Below are 19,947 nucleotides of genomic sequence, written 5' to 3' on the forward strand. Positions count from 1 at the left end.
AACAGTTTGCAGTCGTATGTTGGCATAAGGACGATAGTTTAGTTAATAAGTATAGTCCATAACATGACTGGAAATGAGATCGAATCCAATTGTCTGCTGAAAGATTCAGATTCGAAAGAAATTTCAGTGATTCAAAATAAAGACGATAACGATGGAACATTGGATAATCATAAAAACGGCAGTGCAGTGGATATCTTGCAACCAAGAAAAGGCTTTTGGGGACGTGCTTGGTAATTTTAATATTATATTTGTATTGGCATTATTGTAGTCTACTGCGTTTAGTTTAGGCGCGATCCTCAGTTGACGCGTGCATAACGGTATAAGATTTGTCGCCTGACTGAATATTCTGATGGCAGGAATCTATTTCCAATAAGTCCAAGTATTGAAAAGTGTAAATATTCTGGGACTATTTCGTCGCTCAGTAAAAATTTTTGCAATATATTTTCATTTACGCAGGACACATGATTGAAATCACATATTCGGACTCGTCATTGCATTATTGTTTCTTTATTAGTCGATCTATAAGAAAATTACACTTTTAAAGTTTATTACAGTATGTACATACACGACGTCAACATTTCTTAAATGTAAATGTGATTAGCATTTAGGCCATTTCATGCGGTCTATAAATAACTCAATCAACGTAATGATACGTGAGACGTGTTATGAATACAATTACAATGTTAGAGTCATTGAAGCCTGGGTTATAGGTTACGCATTGCGTTGGCCTATCTACTCGATGTACTTGACCAGTTTCAAATTTATTTTCGCGATAGAATCGGTCATACCTCAGCCATATATGGTCCGACAAGTGACAATAACAACTTTTTAGGTCTTGTACTAATATATTCTGCTTGTTAAAATATATGTACGTCGTTTTGTATTTAGGGAGGTTGATATCAAGACATATATTGGACTGACACTCATGCTTATTTTCTGCCCAATCGCGCCTCTCTATTTCTACATCGCTTGTGACGGATACGGTGGCGATTTATTGGGGCCCTTTTGGGGAAATTCGACGAGTAACGTAACTGCAGGCCAACAATTTCTAGATAATATTCCAAGGTGGAGCTGGACGGCATTAGGAATATACTCAGCGTGGATTACTTCTCAAGTAAGAATTCAGAGAAATGCATTTATGATTAACGTTATTATTTTAATTGACACCATTTATAATTTCCGTCTGCGTAGATTGCGTTTATTAAGTCAGGGATAGGCAAACTACAGCGCGCCCTGTTTTTGGAGAAAGCTGTGAAAATTACTTAAAACTACATACAAAATTAGGATTTATTTTTAAACTTTATTTAAAATATTTAAACTACGAACGTCAGTTACTTTGTCATCTAATATATTTTTCCAAAAACCTCAATTTTGCTATATTTAACAAATGAAATTTTAACTGAAGTTTACTATATAATATAGCTTTCAAAAAGTTACTTTTAAAATTTTCTGAAAGCCGCAGAGATGGCAAAAAACTGGGCGAAGTAGAACTGCTAGCTTGAGATCCACCTCTTTAGCAGTTACACGCCTTAAAGTTATTTTATAATCGGTTGCGGTATCACGGAATGTTAATTATACCTCAAATCATTGGACAGGTAAAAATTCCAACAAAAGTCATGTTAGACTAGGTGTACAAATCACAATATTTCTGTCCTGTCAACTAAAAGAGGCTTGTCGGATATTACGGCATTGTCGTAACATATTCATCGTCTTGGAATGTACCCACATACCGTTCATATTTAAAACCATCGCCGAGTTCACGAACCCCACCCAACAATTCATAAATTTCGTAATTCTGCAGTCGTGTGTGCGGTTCTCTCGGCGGGTTGGCCGTGTCTGTCATCGATTCAAATTTTTATTCATTTTTTGTTATATACCACGCGCCACTTGCCAAGCGAGCAACTAGTATTACCTCTATTTCTAACTTATATTTCTTTGAAGGGCTGGCCTGTTTAAACAAACCACATTCTTTAGTTTATAATGACTTTGGGGCAAGACAGGAAAAATACTTGAAGACAAATATAATAGGGTGAACTGGCCAGAACTTCATCTAAGCGTACTTCATGTAAGTTAGGGGCAGATCCCTTTGATTCATATTAAATATTGAAATTGAAACATCTTTACAGCTTCTTATTTCTTTTCTACCTGACGTTTTGCACTACGTTGTACCTTTTTATGTTGGAGGAGTACAAGAAGGAGCCGTTACTCCAGCCGGAAAAGTCAATAAGTACAATATTAACGGATTACAGGCAAGTCTTACAAAAATATTTGAATTGTTTAATGCAAATTGATCTGTATATAAGTATATATAATAATAATCTTATTTTTCATCGCAGGCATGGATATTAACTCATTCGCTATGGTTTGCAAATGCATATGGATTTGGTCTTTTCCCACCGACGATCATATTTGACTATTTTGGGCCTATGCTCTGGGTCGTCAACGTTGTTGGATACTTGCTGGCTATATTTGCATACGTAAAAGGTGATTATCCTAATAGAAAATTTACTTAATTAACACCGGGTAAAAACCACAGCTGACTCCGATTTAAAAGAAATTGTGACTCCATTCACTCCATCTTTGAAGAATTCAAATTTTTCATACCGTCTCCAAGTCAATAGTTTCAAAATATGACTGCTCCAACTCAAAACATGCCAAACTCTGATTCCTCAGCCATTGGTTTTGTTAGTATCCTCTTGAGTTTCATCTGTCTGATTTTTGTGCTGAGAGCAGCGCTGAGGAATCAGAGAAAATTTACAATCTACCCGACTCCGGTGGTACCAAATTTGACTCCAACTCCGAAAATATTTTAATAACAAAAACTTTAGCATGCACAAGACTTTTTTGATAGACTGTTACAAGAGCTTAGTAAACTTATTTTTGGAGAAAATTTCTACTTCTTTTATCACTATCAAAGGTTAATTTCGACTCCAAACTCCGGATAATTCAAAATTTTGATTCAGACTCCCGCCCGACTCCGGGCAATTTGAAAAACTCCGAGCTCCTATACGCAAACCTACATGTAATACTATATTTGTAATTTTCACCTCATTCATATTTTATGTAATTTCAGGACGATTCTTTCCTACTGATCCAGATGATTGCAAATTTAGCGGGAATTTTTTGTACGATTTTTCTATGGGAATTGAATTTAACCCAAGAATTGGAAAATGGTTTGACTTCAAAATATTCTTCAACGGCAGACCTGGTATGTATACAGAATTGAACAGTTTCCGAAAACCATTGAATACTATAAAATTGAACTTAATTATTGAATATGTTTATTATGGTATAATGTTTGCACATTGGACCCAAATATTTTATGTTTAAGGTTAAATATTTTGGTTGGAATCTTATGCTCATTTTCTCACTCACCTTGAGTACAATCAATCAATTAGATAGGCTATATCGACTCCAGTTTTCACAAATATCAAGTAGTTTTTTTCTATCGGCCTATGAGCTATAGCTATGACACTGCCCATAAGTAGAAAAAAGTAGTCGAATGTTTTACGAATCCATACATGCCCTATAGTTACCCGTCCAAGGCGTTATAACTTTTTGGAAAGTGATGTCATTAATTCATGTTTTTATTCTAATTGCGATCCTCTAACACAGGGTGGTCGCGATATTTATTGTTAATGTAATTGTAAATTGGCGGGACTTTTCGAGCCATGATTTGTACGAAACTTCGACATCCGTTCTGCGGAACAAGAAATCAAGTGTTGTTGAAGATGATTAAATGTATACTTTTGTTAGTCGTTGTTGGCTTCTTTGGTGTATGTATAGAGTCAAAATAAAGAAACAAATTCTGAGTCAACTTATTGCGAGCGGCGCACCGGCTGCAAAAAATCTCAAACAAAAATCAAATCTTACATCTCAGAAAAATTCAAATCTGTCTCTAAACTTTTTTATTCAACAGGTATTGTAGCATGGACGTTAATCAACTTATCTTTTGCCGCGTATCAAGTTGAAGCATACGGATATGTCTCGAATTCTATGGTGTTATTGAACGTACTACATGCAATTTATGTGGTAGATTTTTTCTGGAACGAAACATGGTACCTAAAGACCCTGGACATTTGCCACGATCACTTCGGATGGTATCTCGCTTGGGGCGATTGCGTCTGGCTCCCATATATGTACACATTACAGGTATCAAATTTGGGACCTCCTGAAGTATGCGCACCAAGATGGCGCACAACCTAAACCCAGGTTGTATACCAGGTTAGGGTTCAGGTTGTGCGACATCTGGTGCGCATACTCCAGGAGTACCCAAATTTGTTTTATTGACGAGCAACGGCTAGTGTTGATGCGTGATCTTAATGTACGAGGCCACTCGAGGTCACTTTACTGTAAATGAAACTATTGCGTTTGTGATTGTGAAATTCAAATTGAAGGCTTTATACTGAATATGTTTCTATAGTTTTTTCTAACTCACGCTAACTTTTTTCAGGGATTATATCTGGCCTACAATCCAGTGGACTTACATATTGCTGTTTTGATCGTTATAGCAGTTTTAGGCGTGGTTGGCTACTATGTGTTCAGATCTGCCAACCACCAAAAAGATCACTTTAGGAAAGAACGAGAGAGATCTAAAATATGGGGTTAGTATGAATTTATTTGCAGTTTTCGACTTGAATAAATCTTGGATTAAATTAACTGATTTTTATATCGGATATTTAAAATCGGATGAATCATAATTTTGACAATTTCTAACCATATGTACTCATTGGAATTATGGGAATATGGCGAGTTCCATAAATGAAGAATTGCAACACCTCACAGCGCTTATAAATTATTCAATCTTTCGCAAGTCCGTAATGCGTGACAAGCCTTTTTAATTTCTTTCAAAAAAAGTCGTGATATCGAGATAAGACTACTAGCGTTATTGGGATGCATTTTTCAAGAATATTGTGAAACATTATCGTTGATGGGTACATATAGGTTGATAAATAAAACAGAAGCCATGTCATTTGGAATCTATTCTAGAGAGAAAATAACTTTTGTGCAAAGCGCCCTCTTAGATTACTGAAACTCTGGCGTACAATCATACACAAACAGAAATTCAAGTGATAAATAAATTTTATTATCTTTGTGGAAGTATTATTGGTCTCACTGTACCTTTTGTATTTGCCTCAAAAGTCACCACCACTGTCTGTGTGGCTGCCCAGTATGCCATCTACAGAGGAGGCTATTCTAGGGCGATTGGCACCATACATCCACCATTATTCTTAACTATTTATTTTCAAATTCACGTGGTTGAAAATCCAAATAATTATACTCGATTTGGGTATAAAAGTGTAATGATTAATTTCCTAACCGCTGATGCGCTGAAATGCATTTAAAACCATTCTTTTCGATTACCTATTGTTACGTCATAGCGCAGAATATGAAAATTGCTGAATTTCACCTTTCAATTGTTTCAACGTTTTCGCTCAGAAACTAGTTTCATATAGGAAATAATACAATCCACGATCAATTATATGCAAATTTTGATCTCGCGAGAGTGGTACAGGTTAACGATTTCAATTTACACTTTGAGGAATGAAAATTGTAGGATAAAAACAACTAAAAATGTTATGTCATCATTCATATTCACAAAACGTGACGTCATAATCTCAAATTTTGAGAAGCGAGTATTTTGCATGTAATAACTGATTGGTTTCCAACCAATTTTTCAAGCGATCCAAATTTTTTGAAAAATAAATTTTGTTGAGCCGCGAGCCGGGAATATGCTCAAATACTAAACGGGGTGTTGCGCTTTTATGGCGGCAAAATTAAATTACTAATATAAAACAATCATATTTACAGGACATATATTTTCCCAAAAATCACTTCAAAGTGAGAACGCTGCGCTTATTTGCCAAAAGCGGGTTTTTAGAATCATGGCGTTGATTTAAGCAAAATAGATGCTGTCAGGTTTTTACAACGTGATACTTCTCACAACTTCAATACCATATACTAAATAAACATTAAAATTTCTAAAAAAATGAAATCAGTAATTTTTAGGTTTTTGTTGAAATAACAAGCGACCCAGTTTCGTGCCGCGACCAATAGGTTGGCAAACACTGATTAACTCATTGTATAAATTCTGAGGGCGAGGATGTCTTAATAATTGTTAGGACTATATGAGAGTATAAAACGCGTTTTTCCACTCAGTCAGGTATTTCGTTAGTTGTAATATGATCTTCAGCTCGGCGTTGTGTAAAATGGGACACGACCTGGCCCAAAGATTGGATTTTGCAATAACCAGAATGACCATAGAATTGGGACTGTCGATTTTTTTCGGACATGATAACCCAAGGAGCAAATGAAACAAAGGAATCGTCTATCGTAACGAGCAGTGTGAAATGAGGCGTCTCATGTTGAAATTCATTCTATGTTCTGGGTTAGGAAAGATATAATACTTTGGCAGAAGATTTCTTTCGGCTCTCGTGTTGTTTAGTACCACAATAAATTCTAGTGGGCGTGGCGTAACAATTTTTGCAAATGTCATTACTGACCATTACATGACTACGTCATCCAAAAATTACGTCACTGCGACGTCACAATCACGAAATAAAGATTGCCAAAGTGAGATTCACACAACTTGTGACGTGTGTAAAATTCTGTATCGCGACTGGAAGCATTTGGGTTACGGAATTATTTTAACTTGTGGTATTAACCGAAATGATTACATGTACAATACATGGCGTTTTGTTATGGATACCGGTCGGTGCGTCATTCTCAATGTATCGGTATAATTCAACCGTCAGTTAACGTGGATTGAATGCCGCCCACATTCCACGTTACAGAATATGAACTAGTTCTCGCGTAAGTTTAAATGGAATATGAACTCGGTTATTTTAACATTCAAACATGCGTAACGACTATACAGTATTATTGAATTTCATGTCTGCTAATAGTTTTAATGGTATAGTATAAAGGAGCGGCCCGCGTTTCGTCATAATAAATTGCCTTCGGCGGTTAGAACTGTTTCAGTTATTTTTTGTATTCCTTCTTATTTGGTTACCGCCATCTTAGAAAGTTTCCAATTGATGGATGTTCTAGGACAGTGGTTCTCAACCGGGGGCCACGAAGCAGTTCGAGGGGAGCCACGACACAAGGCTAATAATTGATCATAAAGCGACTTCGTTTGCATACTTTCCTTTTAAAATAAAAATCGTTCAGGCGTTCACCGCAGTTCCATTACCTGAATATGGTATTTGCCCTCACAGGGTGTATTCTGTGCATCAATTGTTTCACCATAATGGAATTTAAAATTTACCAATCAAAATAGTTCGCCGGTAGGCCGTTTAACCTGCAGACGGGCGGTTTCATTAGACTGCGAGATAACCTTCAGTATCGTATTATAGACGCAAAAACCCATATGTAAATTCCTAATGCCCAAAATACGAAAAATGGAACAACAGTTACGTTGACTTCACCAAAGTAAATCTATAATGGAGAGAGGTGCTCAATGCCTGCATTACTCATATGTAATGAGCAATGAATCATTACGACCATCTAAACTCCAAAACCACCGTGACAAAGATATTCCCAGGTGAAAGACGTTGACATCGGTTTCTTGGCTGCCAAGCGAGTTCGATTTCACAAGAAAGCACCATTGGCCAAAATCGGGTTTCTGTCGGAGAAAACAAAATCTAGAAATCGTTTTGATGTTGACAGGGACAGGCTATATCAAAGATGGTGCCTAATATTAAAAACCTCGTCAGACAGTCCCAAGCGCAAGATTCCCATCGATTGTATACTAAAAAGTCTGTGGTTTGTGGTTTAAAAATATAATACAATCCAACACGTCTAGTTTTGTTTTGTTTTTTAAATGGCGAACAGGGGGGCCACGAGTGCCAAAAAGCTACCTGAAGGGGGCCACGAGCCATAAAAGGTTGAGAACCACTGTTCTAGGAAATGCTGAACCGGGTACATATGAGTCCTATAAAATATAGCAGCAAACCAGTGGATGCTCATATAGAGCCTAATTAAGAGTGAAACGCGCATTAAATTAATTTCAATGAGTTCACGCTAAAGTTAGCTCAAATACTTTTTACTCACTAGCGCCGCCACTTTTATTTGCAGCGTGTAACTTTATCGTTCAGAACTTGTCTTCTGACGTTTCTTTGTAGCGCCACCATTTTTTTCAAAGTGGGGTTTCTCAGCAACATCGCTCTAGTCTAGAACGAACAGGGTCGACTACGGCAGGCGTGGAAGATTTATCAAACGAATGTTTGTAATAGCTACATGTTTGAAGCGTTTCGAGTTGATACAACTGCGGCGTACACAACTCATTGTCATTGAGCTGGACCAGTAGTTCTTAAATTTTCCTGATCCAAGGCCAAAGACTCTCAACACTCGCACTCTTGTGCTCTTCTATACAAATACCTAGTTTGTCTTTGAACGCGTTTTCATCAGTTTTTTTATTCTCCACGTTTGATAATAAAAAATACAATAAACGAAAGAAAACAAATAAATGCAATATAGTCACAGGAATTAAACAAATTACAGGCAAATTACTTCAAGATAATATTATAGAATTATAGATGGTCGCAATCGTGGTCCCGCGAAAACCATTTGAGAAATCCTGTGTCAACCGTCTACATGTGTGACCCTTTATGAAATATTTAGGCTTGTCCATTGAATATATTTTTTTACCCCACCACGTAGCAATTTATGCCTGTCCCATCTCATCTCATAGGACGTTTACCATGCCAATCCAATTCCCATGGTCAAGCCAGGGGGTTTAAGTTAGAATCCTATTCCCATGTCAGTGTCCCACCACAAAATGAATAATAGACACAAGTATATTAAAAAAACGAGAGTAAAACATATTTTAGAGGTCCAAAAAAGGGGGCTCCCGAAGTATGCAAACCAAGATGGCGGACATCGGAATGTAATATGTGTACTAGGTTAGGGTTAAGCCATAATTTTAGGTATAAATACTACGGGAGGCTCTTGGCTAGTCTTCGAACTGATAATAGGACTAAAATAAGGAAAATTGGAAAAAAATTATCGCCTAACCCTAACCTGTTACCCTTGTTACGTTCCGATGTCCGCCATCTTGGTTTGCATACTTCGGGAGCACCCAAAAAAGTATAAAGACTGAAGTTAGCTCTGACGTAATCACGTTGATATGATTAATTTCTCTTGGGAAATACAAATTATTCTGCCCCATCCGATGGGAATTCAATTTCCTTGAACGAGCCTGAAAAAATTAGACCGGTATTTAATAACAGCCTATCTGAATACGCTCCACAATCAAAACATTCCGTAATTAATTCTGTTTCTAAACTGAAACTTATTTCGGATTTATACCATCCTGGCCCGCCAGCTGAACTCTAAATTTAAAATTTTCGTCACATGATTTACACCTGACATGGGTACACTATGGCACACGAGCCAAATCCGGCCGTTGGGTAATTCAATCTGGCCCGCCCGATGCATCCACAACCAAAGTAAAACCAAATTATGATGTTTCAGCTAAAAATAGGCCAAGGAATTTTTTGAGGATGCGTTTAAATTTAGTTTTAGCACGAGGCTTATTGTTTTCCAATTTTGTAACACTGTAAATATTGTTCGTAGAATGTAATTTTTTACGTCACACTTACGTGGCCCGCCAGTAAGGGTGGGCAAAATTTTGGGCCCGTGGTTCAAAAACCTTGCTCATCCCTGGAAACTTTGCCCATTCCCGCTATACAAGACGACCAGCCTTTTACACACAGGGAACTACTAAATTATACTTATCGTTTATAATGAAGTGACATTTTATATTCAGGCAAATCCCCGGACTTCATTAAATGTTGGTATTTGTCTTCTGATGGAGTTCGACATGACAGTGCCCTGTTAACATCTGGTTGGTGGGGTGTTTGCCGTCATGCAAATTACACAGGCGATCTATTAGGAGTAAGTTGGAACTTTTACTATACAGTATTAAAACTTCGGTTTCGTGAAAACATATTATATCTGTGTACTTTCTAACTTATCCCTCTATCTCTCCTGCTCGATTGGCTACGAGCTCTCTCCTTTTACTGTCCAAATACCGACAAAAACTAAGAAATTTTTACGCCGGCAGTTACGTGAAATTCACGACGACCTCAAAGCTGGTCTCTCGATTGTATTGAATTGAATGGTCCAAGGCTCGCCGCAAATTCTAAATTAAATTCTTAAATAAATTCTTGGTGGCAAAAGTCATCTAGATTCCAAAACAGTGGCCCTAAAACTGTCATACATCCGTATCCTTCATCCGGGAGACTCTAAACACTTTTGCGCCCCTGAATATATGCGTTACAGTCAAAGAGATAAACGAATTCCAGATAGTTCATCGCGAATGCTACCTAATAAATGAATTTTTCGTGTCCTTCAATGAACCGCTTTATGCTACAATTATTCGATTATCCTAGACTCTAACCCGGAAACTTTAAGTGAATTGGCGTTCATTATGTTCAATCACCTTCTGTCAGTTTAATCACCTTCTGTCACTTTGTTACTTAAATTTTTTCACAATTATTTTTTCCCTTTTTTCAGTGTCTAGCCTATTGTCTATGTTGTGGATTCGGACATCTACTTCCCTATTTCTACTTCATTTACATGCTGATATTACTCGTGAATAGAATATACAGAGACGAGCATCGGTGCCAGAATAAATACGGTCATTTTTGGACCGAATACACACAAACAGTTCGATATCGTCTGATACCAGGAATTTATTAGGAAGCAACATGTCTGTTTAGGTTATCTTAACTTTATAAGAACGGTACAGTTAGGGGATTGTGCCTAGATTTAAGAAATTAGTAAAGCAGTCTCTTCTATGTTTGTACTATTTTTTCCCTTTTTTGTAACGAATCAGATATTCTTCTGGATACGGATGAATAAAAAATTTAGTTTGTTGCGATGGGGAATAATGTCACCCTTGAACAGCCCGTTATGAAAAAATATCGAAATTTAAATCCTATTGTAGCGGGTAATATTATGTTCCAAATAAAAATGTTTCTGTGCCTATTTTCCACCTCCTATATATAATACAAGAGCTAGAAAACTTTCAACTAAAACAGATTTTTTGATAAACCAGTGCTGTGAACTCGAACTGCACGTTTTCGCCGAAGTCTGAGTCGGGATTTTGAATTTCCTTTTATTTTAAGGCGGACTTTCAAGGGTGAAAGCAGAAGTGAAAGTTTATTCCTGAATCTCAAAACGTATCAAGTCTACTATGTTTTATCAACCTTTATCTCAAAAACTAGATATACTTGAGTTTCTCACTGTTCGGTCTAGTCTGTAATGGAGTTCAAATTTTTCTCAACCCAAAGCCCAGAGTTTAATCTTGTATATAAACGCTTTTTGGTAAAATATTAGGTTCGGAGCCACCAACCGATTATGTTACCATCCAATCATGGTGTTCACCTTTTACCATGCCTTGTCTGTCTGGCCTGATGAGCATTTTTACTTTATTAGATTTTTTGAATCTTGCCATTTTCCTTCTTGCCTGCTTATTTTATATTTAATAGTTCAATTAGGAAATTTAAGTTCAATTAATTAAAATCATTTTAAAGAAAATTCGATAATAAATTTGAGGTGTCGTCAGCTGGCAACCTTCCCAACAGACGAGCCATTCATTTCTATTGTATGCGATGTGTACGAATTCTTCTATAAGATGTATAGCCTACCCAATTCGTTACAACCTGAGTAGTTTTGGGTTTATAAAATTTTTTGTGAGTAAGTTCTTGTAAATTATACCTATGATGTATATCATCGATCACTGGCATCATTGACTGGAACGATTTTAACGCCGTGCTATATTGCGGGCTTTAACTTCGAGCTAAACTTGTCATTTGTTAGGTCAATTTTCGGCTGTTTTTCCAATGAAACGTGGAAAGACTGAAGTCGTATTAGTTTCAATAATATTGCTTATTGAATCTGCCAGCTTTCACGTTTAGTAATGCATTCTATTACATCGTAATTTAAACCAGGATTACAGCACAATTGCTGGCCATCACCAATAAATTTCAAGTTGCCATCATGTCATGCTGTCGTGTATTTCCATAAGACAAAAGTCTGAATTTAGAGCTTGGAGGCAATCTGGGGAATTTTATTTGGTGCTGTTATTTAGCGCGTTTCAAAGGTGTGGTAACGTTATACGACCACCGGGGCGCATGCTCATGAAGACACTGTACTTCAATAGATCAAAAATTGGTATCTTGTGATTTGCGTTGACTTATTTGAAGAGCCGACTTTTCCAGTGGAAACTGGTTTTTCTGTTGTGTAAAATATTCAATTCCATTATAAAATGTCGTTCCATATATTTGAGCATTGCCTTGCTGATACATAATATTCTAATGCAAAACCGCTACAGAATGAATAGTTTAAAAACAATACTGTATGCTGGTTACCTTATATTACACTGCGATGGATTCCTGTGATATATATATAAAAGCCTGAGTATGTGCCAATTCTTGCGTTGCCCAATATAGAAAATTGGCAAAGAGTTATAAATATTTGAAATCCATTAACGCAATTCTGAAATCAATATTCCTCTTGACACGAAACCTTATATACGTTCAAATGGAGTCTATTAAATATTTCACGTTGACTATTGAACTATTTTCTATATATATTATCCAATTTCGACGAACATAAATCAGGATCACAAAAACAATTATTAGGTGAGTTATGGACGCCACTAATAAAAAATTCTGAAACGTGGGAAAGTAGAAATAAAAATCTAGCGAAACGTTTAGTATTTTGTGTTTGGAATATTTATATATGACTCATAGACGAGCTGCTAGAAAGGCCGGAATCTTCATTTTCAAGCCTTCACTGCTCAAATTATTACACCCTAGGTAAGATAATGGGCAAGGGTTTAGAACACAAGATTGCCACAGCTGGGTCAATCGCTACAAGGTCACCGCGCCCCGAAATAGTAACACAAAGGCCAATATAGAGACGAAATGACAGCTTGCATCGTCTTGCAAGAAAGTTTATATCGTCTTGCAAAATTGTTGTTATTTTCTTCAGGGTGATTGTTGTCGCTGTTGCAAAAAATCGCCTCATTTTGCAACTACTGGGCCAAGCGATTTCAAATTAATCATTAGAGTTGGTTTTGTCGTTTTATTTGATCTTTGACATTCGTGTTCACTTATTTGAACATTGCTCTGCTGTTTTTATTATTATCATAAACTGAAAAAAAAGCATTCGAGCTTTCCACGAAAGGCAAAATAGAGGCGGTCGTCAATGAGAACGCCGATATTTCATGAATATATGAAAGAAAAACAGAAATATCAAATTGTATTAAATTTCGGTTGGTAATGTAATTTTATCTATTCGCCAAAAAAAAGAGAAAAGGACAAATTCTTTGGTCATATATGATAAAAACCAAGTGTAAAGTTGTTCCAGTCACAGATTTATTGTTGGAAACAAGTTGTAGGCAGAAATGCATTTTTGGATTGCATTAACTCTTGTGTTTGGCTTCTGTAACATTAATCAAATAAGAGGTAGGTTTTCTAATGTTCATAGTATTTCAACTAATCCTCTGGACAAGGAACCAGACTGTATGTATTTCGTCACACAATGACACCAGAGATAAATATGAAAATCACGTTTTTGCAGGACAATGTCCGGATATAAATATTACTCCGAACACTCTGCTCTTCTGTAGCAATACAACCAATGAAGGGAGTGATTGTGAGGTAGAATGTCAAGAAGGTTACAGGATGATGCCACTCAGTAGTGATCCTCTTCAAGGGTTCGTCAGCTGCCTGGAAACTGGAGAATGGGACAAGAATTTTCCATTCTGCATGCGTAAAATATTTCTATTTTATATTTATTATATATATGCTTAAAAAAGCAAAATTTTGAGAAAAATATGTAATATTATTCGGTATTACAAATATATTTCTAGAAAACCGATCAAATGTATATTTATGACAAATACTCAAAATCTTACAAGAAATAATACGTATGATTTGAATATTTATTTTTTATCATAAACTTCATTTACATTCAGCTGATTGTCCCCCTAACGCTAAAGCTGATGTCGTATTTCTGATTGATTCTTCAACTTCAATGACGGGAACATCATTGGTCACGTTGAGAACGTTTCTCCGTGAAATGATCGGGTGAGCCTAATAATATCTTCTTTCATTACCTTTCGCAACCGCTGGTCGGTTACAGCTTCCTCCAGCACCATTTCCATACATCTGAAACAAACAAAATGTTACCTATTCCCGTACCCGACATGAACTGGTAACCGTGTTATCGACTTTCCTCTCAGTCGGGGTAATATTAAAATCCTGTGCTCTGAATTGTATTTTGTTTTCGTCTTCGAGTCTAATTCTTTCAAAAGGATTCTCTTATTTCAACATTTCAGATTTCCACGAGGTTTCTTACGCATTTGCTTCAAAAATGCTCTAAGCGGGAAACTACTTTTAAATATGAAGCTACTACAGCATCTAGTTTGGTCCACATTAAAAACCTATTCAATCAAATTCTGAATTGGGTGGCTGGCATGAGTCACGAATCCGAGATCGCCAACTTGGGTATTCCAAGTGCAATAGCCAATACATCAAGCCGATGACCTTATGGCCGTATCGATCCCCCCCAGTCTATACCAATTAACTTACATATTTTATATATTATTTATTGTACCATTGCTTGATTTCTGGTTGACGAAACAATAAATCTCTCTCTCTCTCTCTCTTTCACACTGCGCCCACAGTTAGGTTTCGCGCTTGTTTTCCAATAAACAATAATTCTGCGTACCAAAATGACCTTTTTTTTATCCTCGTCTCATCTTGGGGGACTTTATATTCGCCTTCATTTGACATTTATTAAATATATCATGGCTCAATACAATATATTGTTTGTCTAGCTAACACACACCGCGTGAAATCTGAGTGGACTTATCGCTCATATCAATGTATATATCAAATTTTATAATGCGTTTTATGTAAACTGTCAAACTAATGAAATATTATACTGGGCGGAATTTGAGTTTAGTCAACTTAAGACTTTTCCAGTTTTAGTAGGAAGTTTCAACATTTTTTATCTTTATACTCCGACGAGTTGTAAAATACGACTCCAATCCCGACTTCACACCCTCGCTGCAGAACAGAAAACACTATTTCTTAAAACTGACATCTAAGATGTATGGTGCGATGTCTTTTGCTCATCGGTAAATTGGCAGTCATAGATTTACGATATGGAAATTGTGAATGCAGGTATTCAAGATTTAGGCAATTTATCATAATTTCAAATATATTACTTAATTACATTCATCAAAGTACATCATAAACATTTTTAATGGAGAATTCATAAATGAAAGATGAATATCAGTCGAGGCCTAAATCTTTATATCTTGGTTGTTATCAAATGTTACTAGGTTATGGCAACGCATTTTTAATGAAAACTAATACCACATGGGATATATAGTTTCAAAGATGAGCTTTTAATATGGGCACTTAGTTTTGAAATATACACTGAGGAAACCAGTAAATTTAAGCAAATATAAATGTTTTTCAAGTATATATAAAAATTTGGAATATTTGTTAAAAACAAAATATTAAAATTTTCGTGAAAACATGATAATAACGTAATAACGTTAATAACATAGGAACAAAAAGACCGACATTTCAAAGTTTTCAAAATAGTTTTCAATTGATCAAATCGAATCTGACGCATTGACGAATGCTTATCCAGATGAAAATATTTAGTTGAAAGTTGTCGGAGATTTTGAATGATTGCCACTTTTTATAGATTATCTAAAATTGAAATGTGCATTTTATCGTCAATCGAAAAATCACGGCTGGAATGTGCTAATATATATACTCCGAGATTTCATGTCTAATTTTAAACTCTCACAAAAATATCAATAAAGTACAAATAGTTATTACAAAACTAATATACACTCTCTATATTATTTATCTTTTCAGTCAATGGACGATTTCAAGCCAATTCGTCAATGTTGCGATTGTACCATATCATACTGAGATAGCATTTGATGACGTTATCTTTCTTCCTCAATTTGCAAACAACAAAGACGGACTGCTCGCATCATTGGAAGTGATAACAAACAATAGACCAGGTAAAATGTAGCTGTAACATTTTTTGTATGTATAATAATAAATTCGACAGTCTGTTGAGTGAATTTTGTTTGTGTCTTAGGATCCTTGACTGGAAACGCATTAGAATATGCGCGTTCCGTTGTGTTGTCTACTGAAAACGGAAATCGACCAGATGCGCCCGATATTGTTATTGTTATGACCGACGGGCGAGGACAAGACTCCATTGATGTGCCATTACAGAGGCTCTGGGCAGTTGGGGCAACCGTAAGTTAACTGATTTTTTTTGCTATTCTTGAGCCTACTCCCCAGACTTATAGCACATTTTCATTTAGACGTACGCTGTTGGCTGTAATCCAAGACAAAGATTTTCAATGTTGACTCCCCAATTGATGAAAATAGCTCAGAATAATTCAGAAAGAATGCATTTGACAGATCGATCTTCAATGGGAAATATTGATGTGATGATGCATGATATGAAGAATGTGTATTGCCCTCCGGGTAAGTAGCTGAAAAGGCAGTATCGCGGATTAGTTTGGAGAAGCATACTCGCAAAAAAGAAACAGGTCCAAAATCCATTTACTTCAAAACAAATGCCGCCGATGAATCTTCTGATTAACCAGACAGTGTTACGTTACACTTTGTAAAGTTGCGTTGCCCTCAGAAAGAAATCCTGCGCTTATAGCAACCGTTAGTGAGCGAAAAAAAGTTTAAAACTATTATCAAAGAATTGCAATAATTTGGTTGTCAGCAGATATGGCTTGTTTCAAATGTGTTCATATCACACAGTTTATTTCTCTGTGCTATTCTGGGGAGGGAAATTAAATCATACTTAAAAATTTGATAACCGAGCATCTAATATTTCCGACGCAAATCCCATCCATCCCTACAAGAAGTATCGTTTTTTATGAATTGTTCAAATACCTTATTTAAACTGTGAATCTCAATAGCGAACATGGGGGGAGCTGACTCTGATGGCCGTAAGGTCGTATCGCTCCCCCGGTCTATACCGAATAACTATGTGTATTTTGTATATAATTTTTTACTTCCTTAATGCTTGTATTCTCGTTGACAAAATAAATCTTTCTTTCTCTCTCTCTCTCTATGGTGGATGATAACTAAAAAATATTAACGCGATCACTATGGTGAATGTATGAACACTGTCTAAATGTAATTAAAGTTATAATGGTAGCAGAACCAGGTGTGTATTTTCATAAATATACTACATTTCAGACGATTTTTGCACGCCACCAAGAAGAAGTTTGAAGAATGGAGTTGTAAGATGCACTGATGAAAATCGGGTGTCATCCGTCTGTACATTTGAATGTGATGCTGGGTACACTGTTTATCCTAGAAACGTTGTAACAAACAGATGTCTACCTTCAAAAAATTGGAATCGACGGGCACCTTGTTGTACAAGTAAGAGACTCATTTTGATTCAATAACTATCGGTAAAATGGATGTTTCCCTCTGATCATTGACTTTCTTATGTACAGTCATGATATCACCTGGTCGATTTAGCAATAGACAGTAGCTATATTGAATAGTATTAATTAAAGCGGTATGCTCTAAATTATATGACAGACAATACTATGAATATTGTGTTCATTGACAATTTATACAGGACCTTGTCCTCCTAATGCAAAAATGGATGCATTTGTAATACTTGATTCATCCTCATCAGTTGGTAATGATAATTGGAAAATAATGAAGAGATTTATTCGCGACATCCTAGGGTGAGTTTACGTATAATATAAAATACTGTATAGGTTTTTCAAAATTGATGGAGAACATGGCAGTCGTCTATACCTATGAGTGTAAATTTTGCTCTGCGAAATTTGATTGTATATCAGCCAGGTTGCCAACTCAACTCGGTTGGTGCGTCCGCATGCGATTGTACCCTACCCGCCACGGGTTCGTATCCGAGATGAATAATAATGCGATCGTTAGACACCTTGCCGTCGTGAGATGATTCATGTGACTACTGTACGGATACGGTTTGTTTCAATATTGAACCCACGCATTTGGAACAAAAACTGAGCCTATATCCTTCTATCTGACATGGTCCTGTAAACAGACGAGAGGCCGTGGTTCGCTATGTGATTTAGCCGTCTTATCGACTATCCTCTCTCTCGTGATGATATGAAAACCATAACTACAAAATTAGATACTGAGACAAGCAAATTTGTTGCTTATGATTACAGGTCTTTTACAATTGCTGATGACGCTACACATTTTGCCGTTGTGCGCTACAACCGTTTCGTCGACACTACAACACAGATTCAGTTAAATGATTATCCAAATGATAGAGATGCATTACTGTCGGCATTTGACGCCATACCATATGATGGTTCTGGTATGTATATACATATCTAAAATGCGAGAATTCTCGAAGAAATTTGCGACAAGAAACCTAATTTTTCATGTCTCTTTTAGCTTATGCAAGGGGGATTGTTATTGAAGAGTAGTTGGTATATTCGTGGACGTTAGTCCGTACCAGATCTCAAATTTGCATTTTAATTGAGACTATAGATGTTATCATAATTATATTTATATATATATATATATATTTAAAATTTTCAGAATATATATGAACTTTGATTTTGTGTTATATTTTACTTGTTACATTGTCGAACAAGACTATATTCTTTGAACTGATATGACACTGGTAGGAAAACAAGTCTTGTGCTTAAGTCTCCAGTCCTCACCAGTATTTTCCCCATAATTTATTAGGCACAAGGACAGGCCAAGCAATTCAGCACGTTGTAGACAATATGGTTCCGGTTGGTAATCGACCTGATGTGCAGGATATTGCTATTGTCGTCACAGATGGAAAATCACAAGACAATGTACTGGAACAGTCTAAACAACTAAGAGATTCGGGAGCATTTGTAAGCTTAATTAATTGCGATGAGTAAATTTTCATCGTTTCTAGAACATGTTTCTCAAACTTCCACGATACACAGTACACACTTGTGGTTGTGGCCCCTACTTGGCTTCAATGTGCTCCCGTCAGGTATTTTATGTGCCATATTTCATACTAAAACCAAACAGAAGCAGGGCAATGATAGCATTACATCAGTCAAAAAATTAAACAAATTTCAGTCAATTTACTTTAAATTGATAAATGGCGAATGGTAACCTAGTAGACGTTCGTGACCCACTTAGTTTGTCCAAGTGTACAATTTTAGTACCCTTCTCTGAATAACTACTTATGGTTGGAATAACCATAGAATATTTTATCTGTGTCATTCGTTGATTTCAGCGTTTTATGTGTTTAAGGTTTGAAAATATTAAAAATTGCACTATTTTTGTGAGGTTACTTCAGGAACTAACGACGTAATATATATATACGGATACTTAAATACGTCCAAATACCAAAACGACATTGTTAAAATCTCTACCCTGGATGGGAAGATGAGAAAACAAACAGAATATCGAAAAAAAAAACACATTCCCCTTTTATCCAGATTCTTATAAAATTTAAAAAATCAATATAATTTCTATATATTTTAGGTGTTTGTCATCGGCATTAATCCACCAAAAGGTAAACTTGATGAAGGACAACTTCGTGAAATAGCTGGAAATCCAGACAATGTCCTAATTGCTAAAGGGGGATTCGAGGCACTGAATGCAGAATTCTCTTTGCAGATCACAGATAAAGTGTGCGGAAACCCTTGCGATCGCTGAAATGAACCAATTCATGCTTCAATTAACCACAACTTCGACGAAATACAAGAAAATAAATAGCAGAAGATTTAGGTTTCACTGATTTTATATACATAAACAGAAATATATCGAATCTAACTTTTCAAATGAGGATCTGTTATTGTCGTTCTTCTCTCATGGTATCATTTTATGTAATCATATGGTGTATTAAATATTACGGTGATTCTCGTGTTTA

General features: G+C 36.1%; 2 protein-coding genes across 2 annotated transcripts; both read left to right on the top strand.

Annotated features, from left to right (window-relative positions):
* LOC120341359 (7-dehydrocholesterol reductase-like) lies at window positions 1-12,007 on the top strand. Its single transcript, XM_039409849.2, has 9 exons — window positions 1-230; window positions 889-1,114; window positions 2,127-2,249; window positions 2,337-2,484; window positions 3,074-3,208; window positions 3,920-4,152; window positions 4,454-4,604; window positions 9,770-9,897; window positions 10,519-12,007. The coding sequence occupies exons 1-9, from the start codon at window positions 64-66 to the stop codon at window positions 10,702-10,704; spliced, it is 1,497 nt and encodes a 498-aa protein (XP_039265783.2). The 5' UTR covers window positions 1-63; the 3' UTR covers window positions 10,705-12,007.
* A 1,362-nt stretch (window positions 12,008-13,369) lies between these two features.
* Window positions 13,370-19,947, top strand: LOC120340533 (matrilin-1-like). The gene is made up of 11 exons (XM_078120127.1): window positions 13,370-13,478; window positions 13,594-13,785; window positions 13,991-14,102; window positions 15,915-16,066; window positions 16,147-16,310; window positions 16,379-16,544; window positions 17,277-17,462; window positions 17,668-17,779; window positions 18,248-18,399; window positions 18,777-18,934; window positions 19,560-19,947. Exons 1-11 carry the CDS (start codon window positions 13,418-13,420, stop codon window positions 19,731-19,733), a joined length of 1,629 nt encoding a protein of 542 aa, XP_077976253.1. The 5' UTR covers window positions 13,370-13,417; the 3' UTR covers window positions 19,734-19,947.

The sequence above is a fragment of the Styela clava genome, chromosome 14 (assembly GCF_964204865.1).
Source record: "Styela clava chromosome 14, kaStyClav1.hap1.2, whole genome shotgun sequence".
Taxonomy (NCBI): Eukaryota; Metazoa; Chordata; class Ascidiacea; order Stolidobranchia; family Styelidae; genus Styela; species Styela clava.

What these genes read in the sequence shown, in the direction of transcription:
- LOC120341359 (XM_039409849.2), top strand. Translation starts at nt 64, where the DNA reads ATGACTGGAAATGAGATCGAATCCAATTGTCTGCTGAAAGATTCAGAT. An exon ending in GGCTTTTGGGGACGTGCTTG is followed by an intron (nt 231 to 888) that starts GTAATTTTAATA and finishes TTTTGTATTTAG; the next exon opens with GGAGGTTGATATCAAGACAT. An exon ending in TATATTTGCATACGTAAAAG is followed by an intron (nt 2,485 to 3,073) that starts GTGATTATCCTA and finishes ATGTAATTTCAG; the next exon opens with GACGATTCTTTCCTACTGAT.
- LOC120340533 (XM_078120127.1), top strand. Translation starts at nt 13,418, where the DNA reads ATGCATTTTTGGATTGCATTAACTCTTGTGTTTGGCTTCTGTAACATT. An exon ending in GAATTTTCCATTCTGCATGC is followed by an intron (nt 13,786 to 13,990) that starts GTAAAATATTTC and finishes ATTTACATTCAG; the next exon opens with CTGATTGTCCCCCTAACGCT. An exon ending in TTTCTCCGTGAAATGATCGG is followed by an intron (nt 14,103 to 15,914) that starts GTGAGCCTAATA and finishes TTATCTTTTCAG; the next exon opens with TCAATGGACGATTTCAAGCC.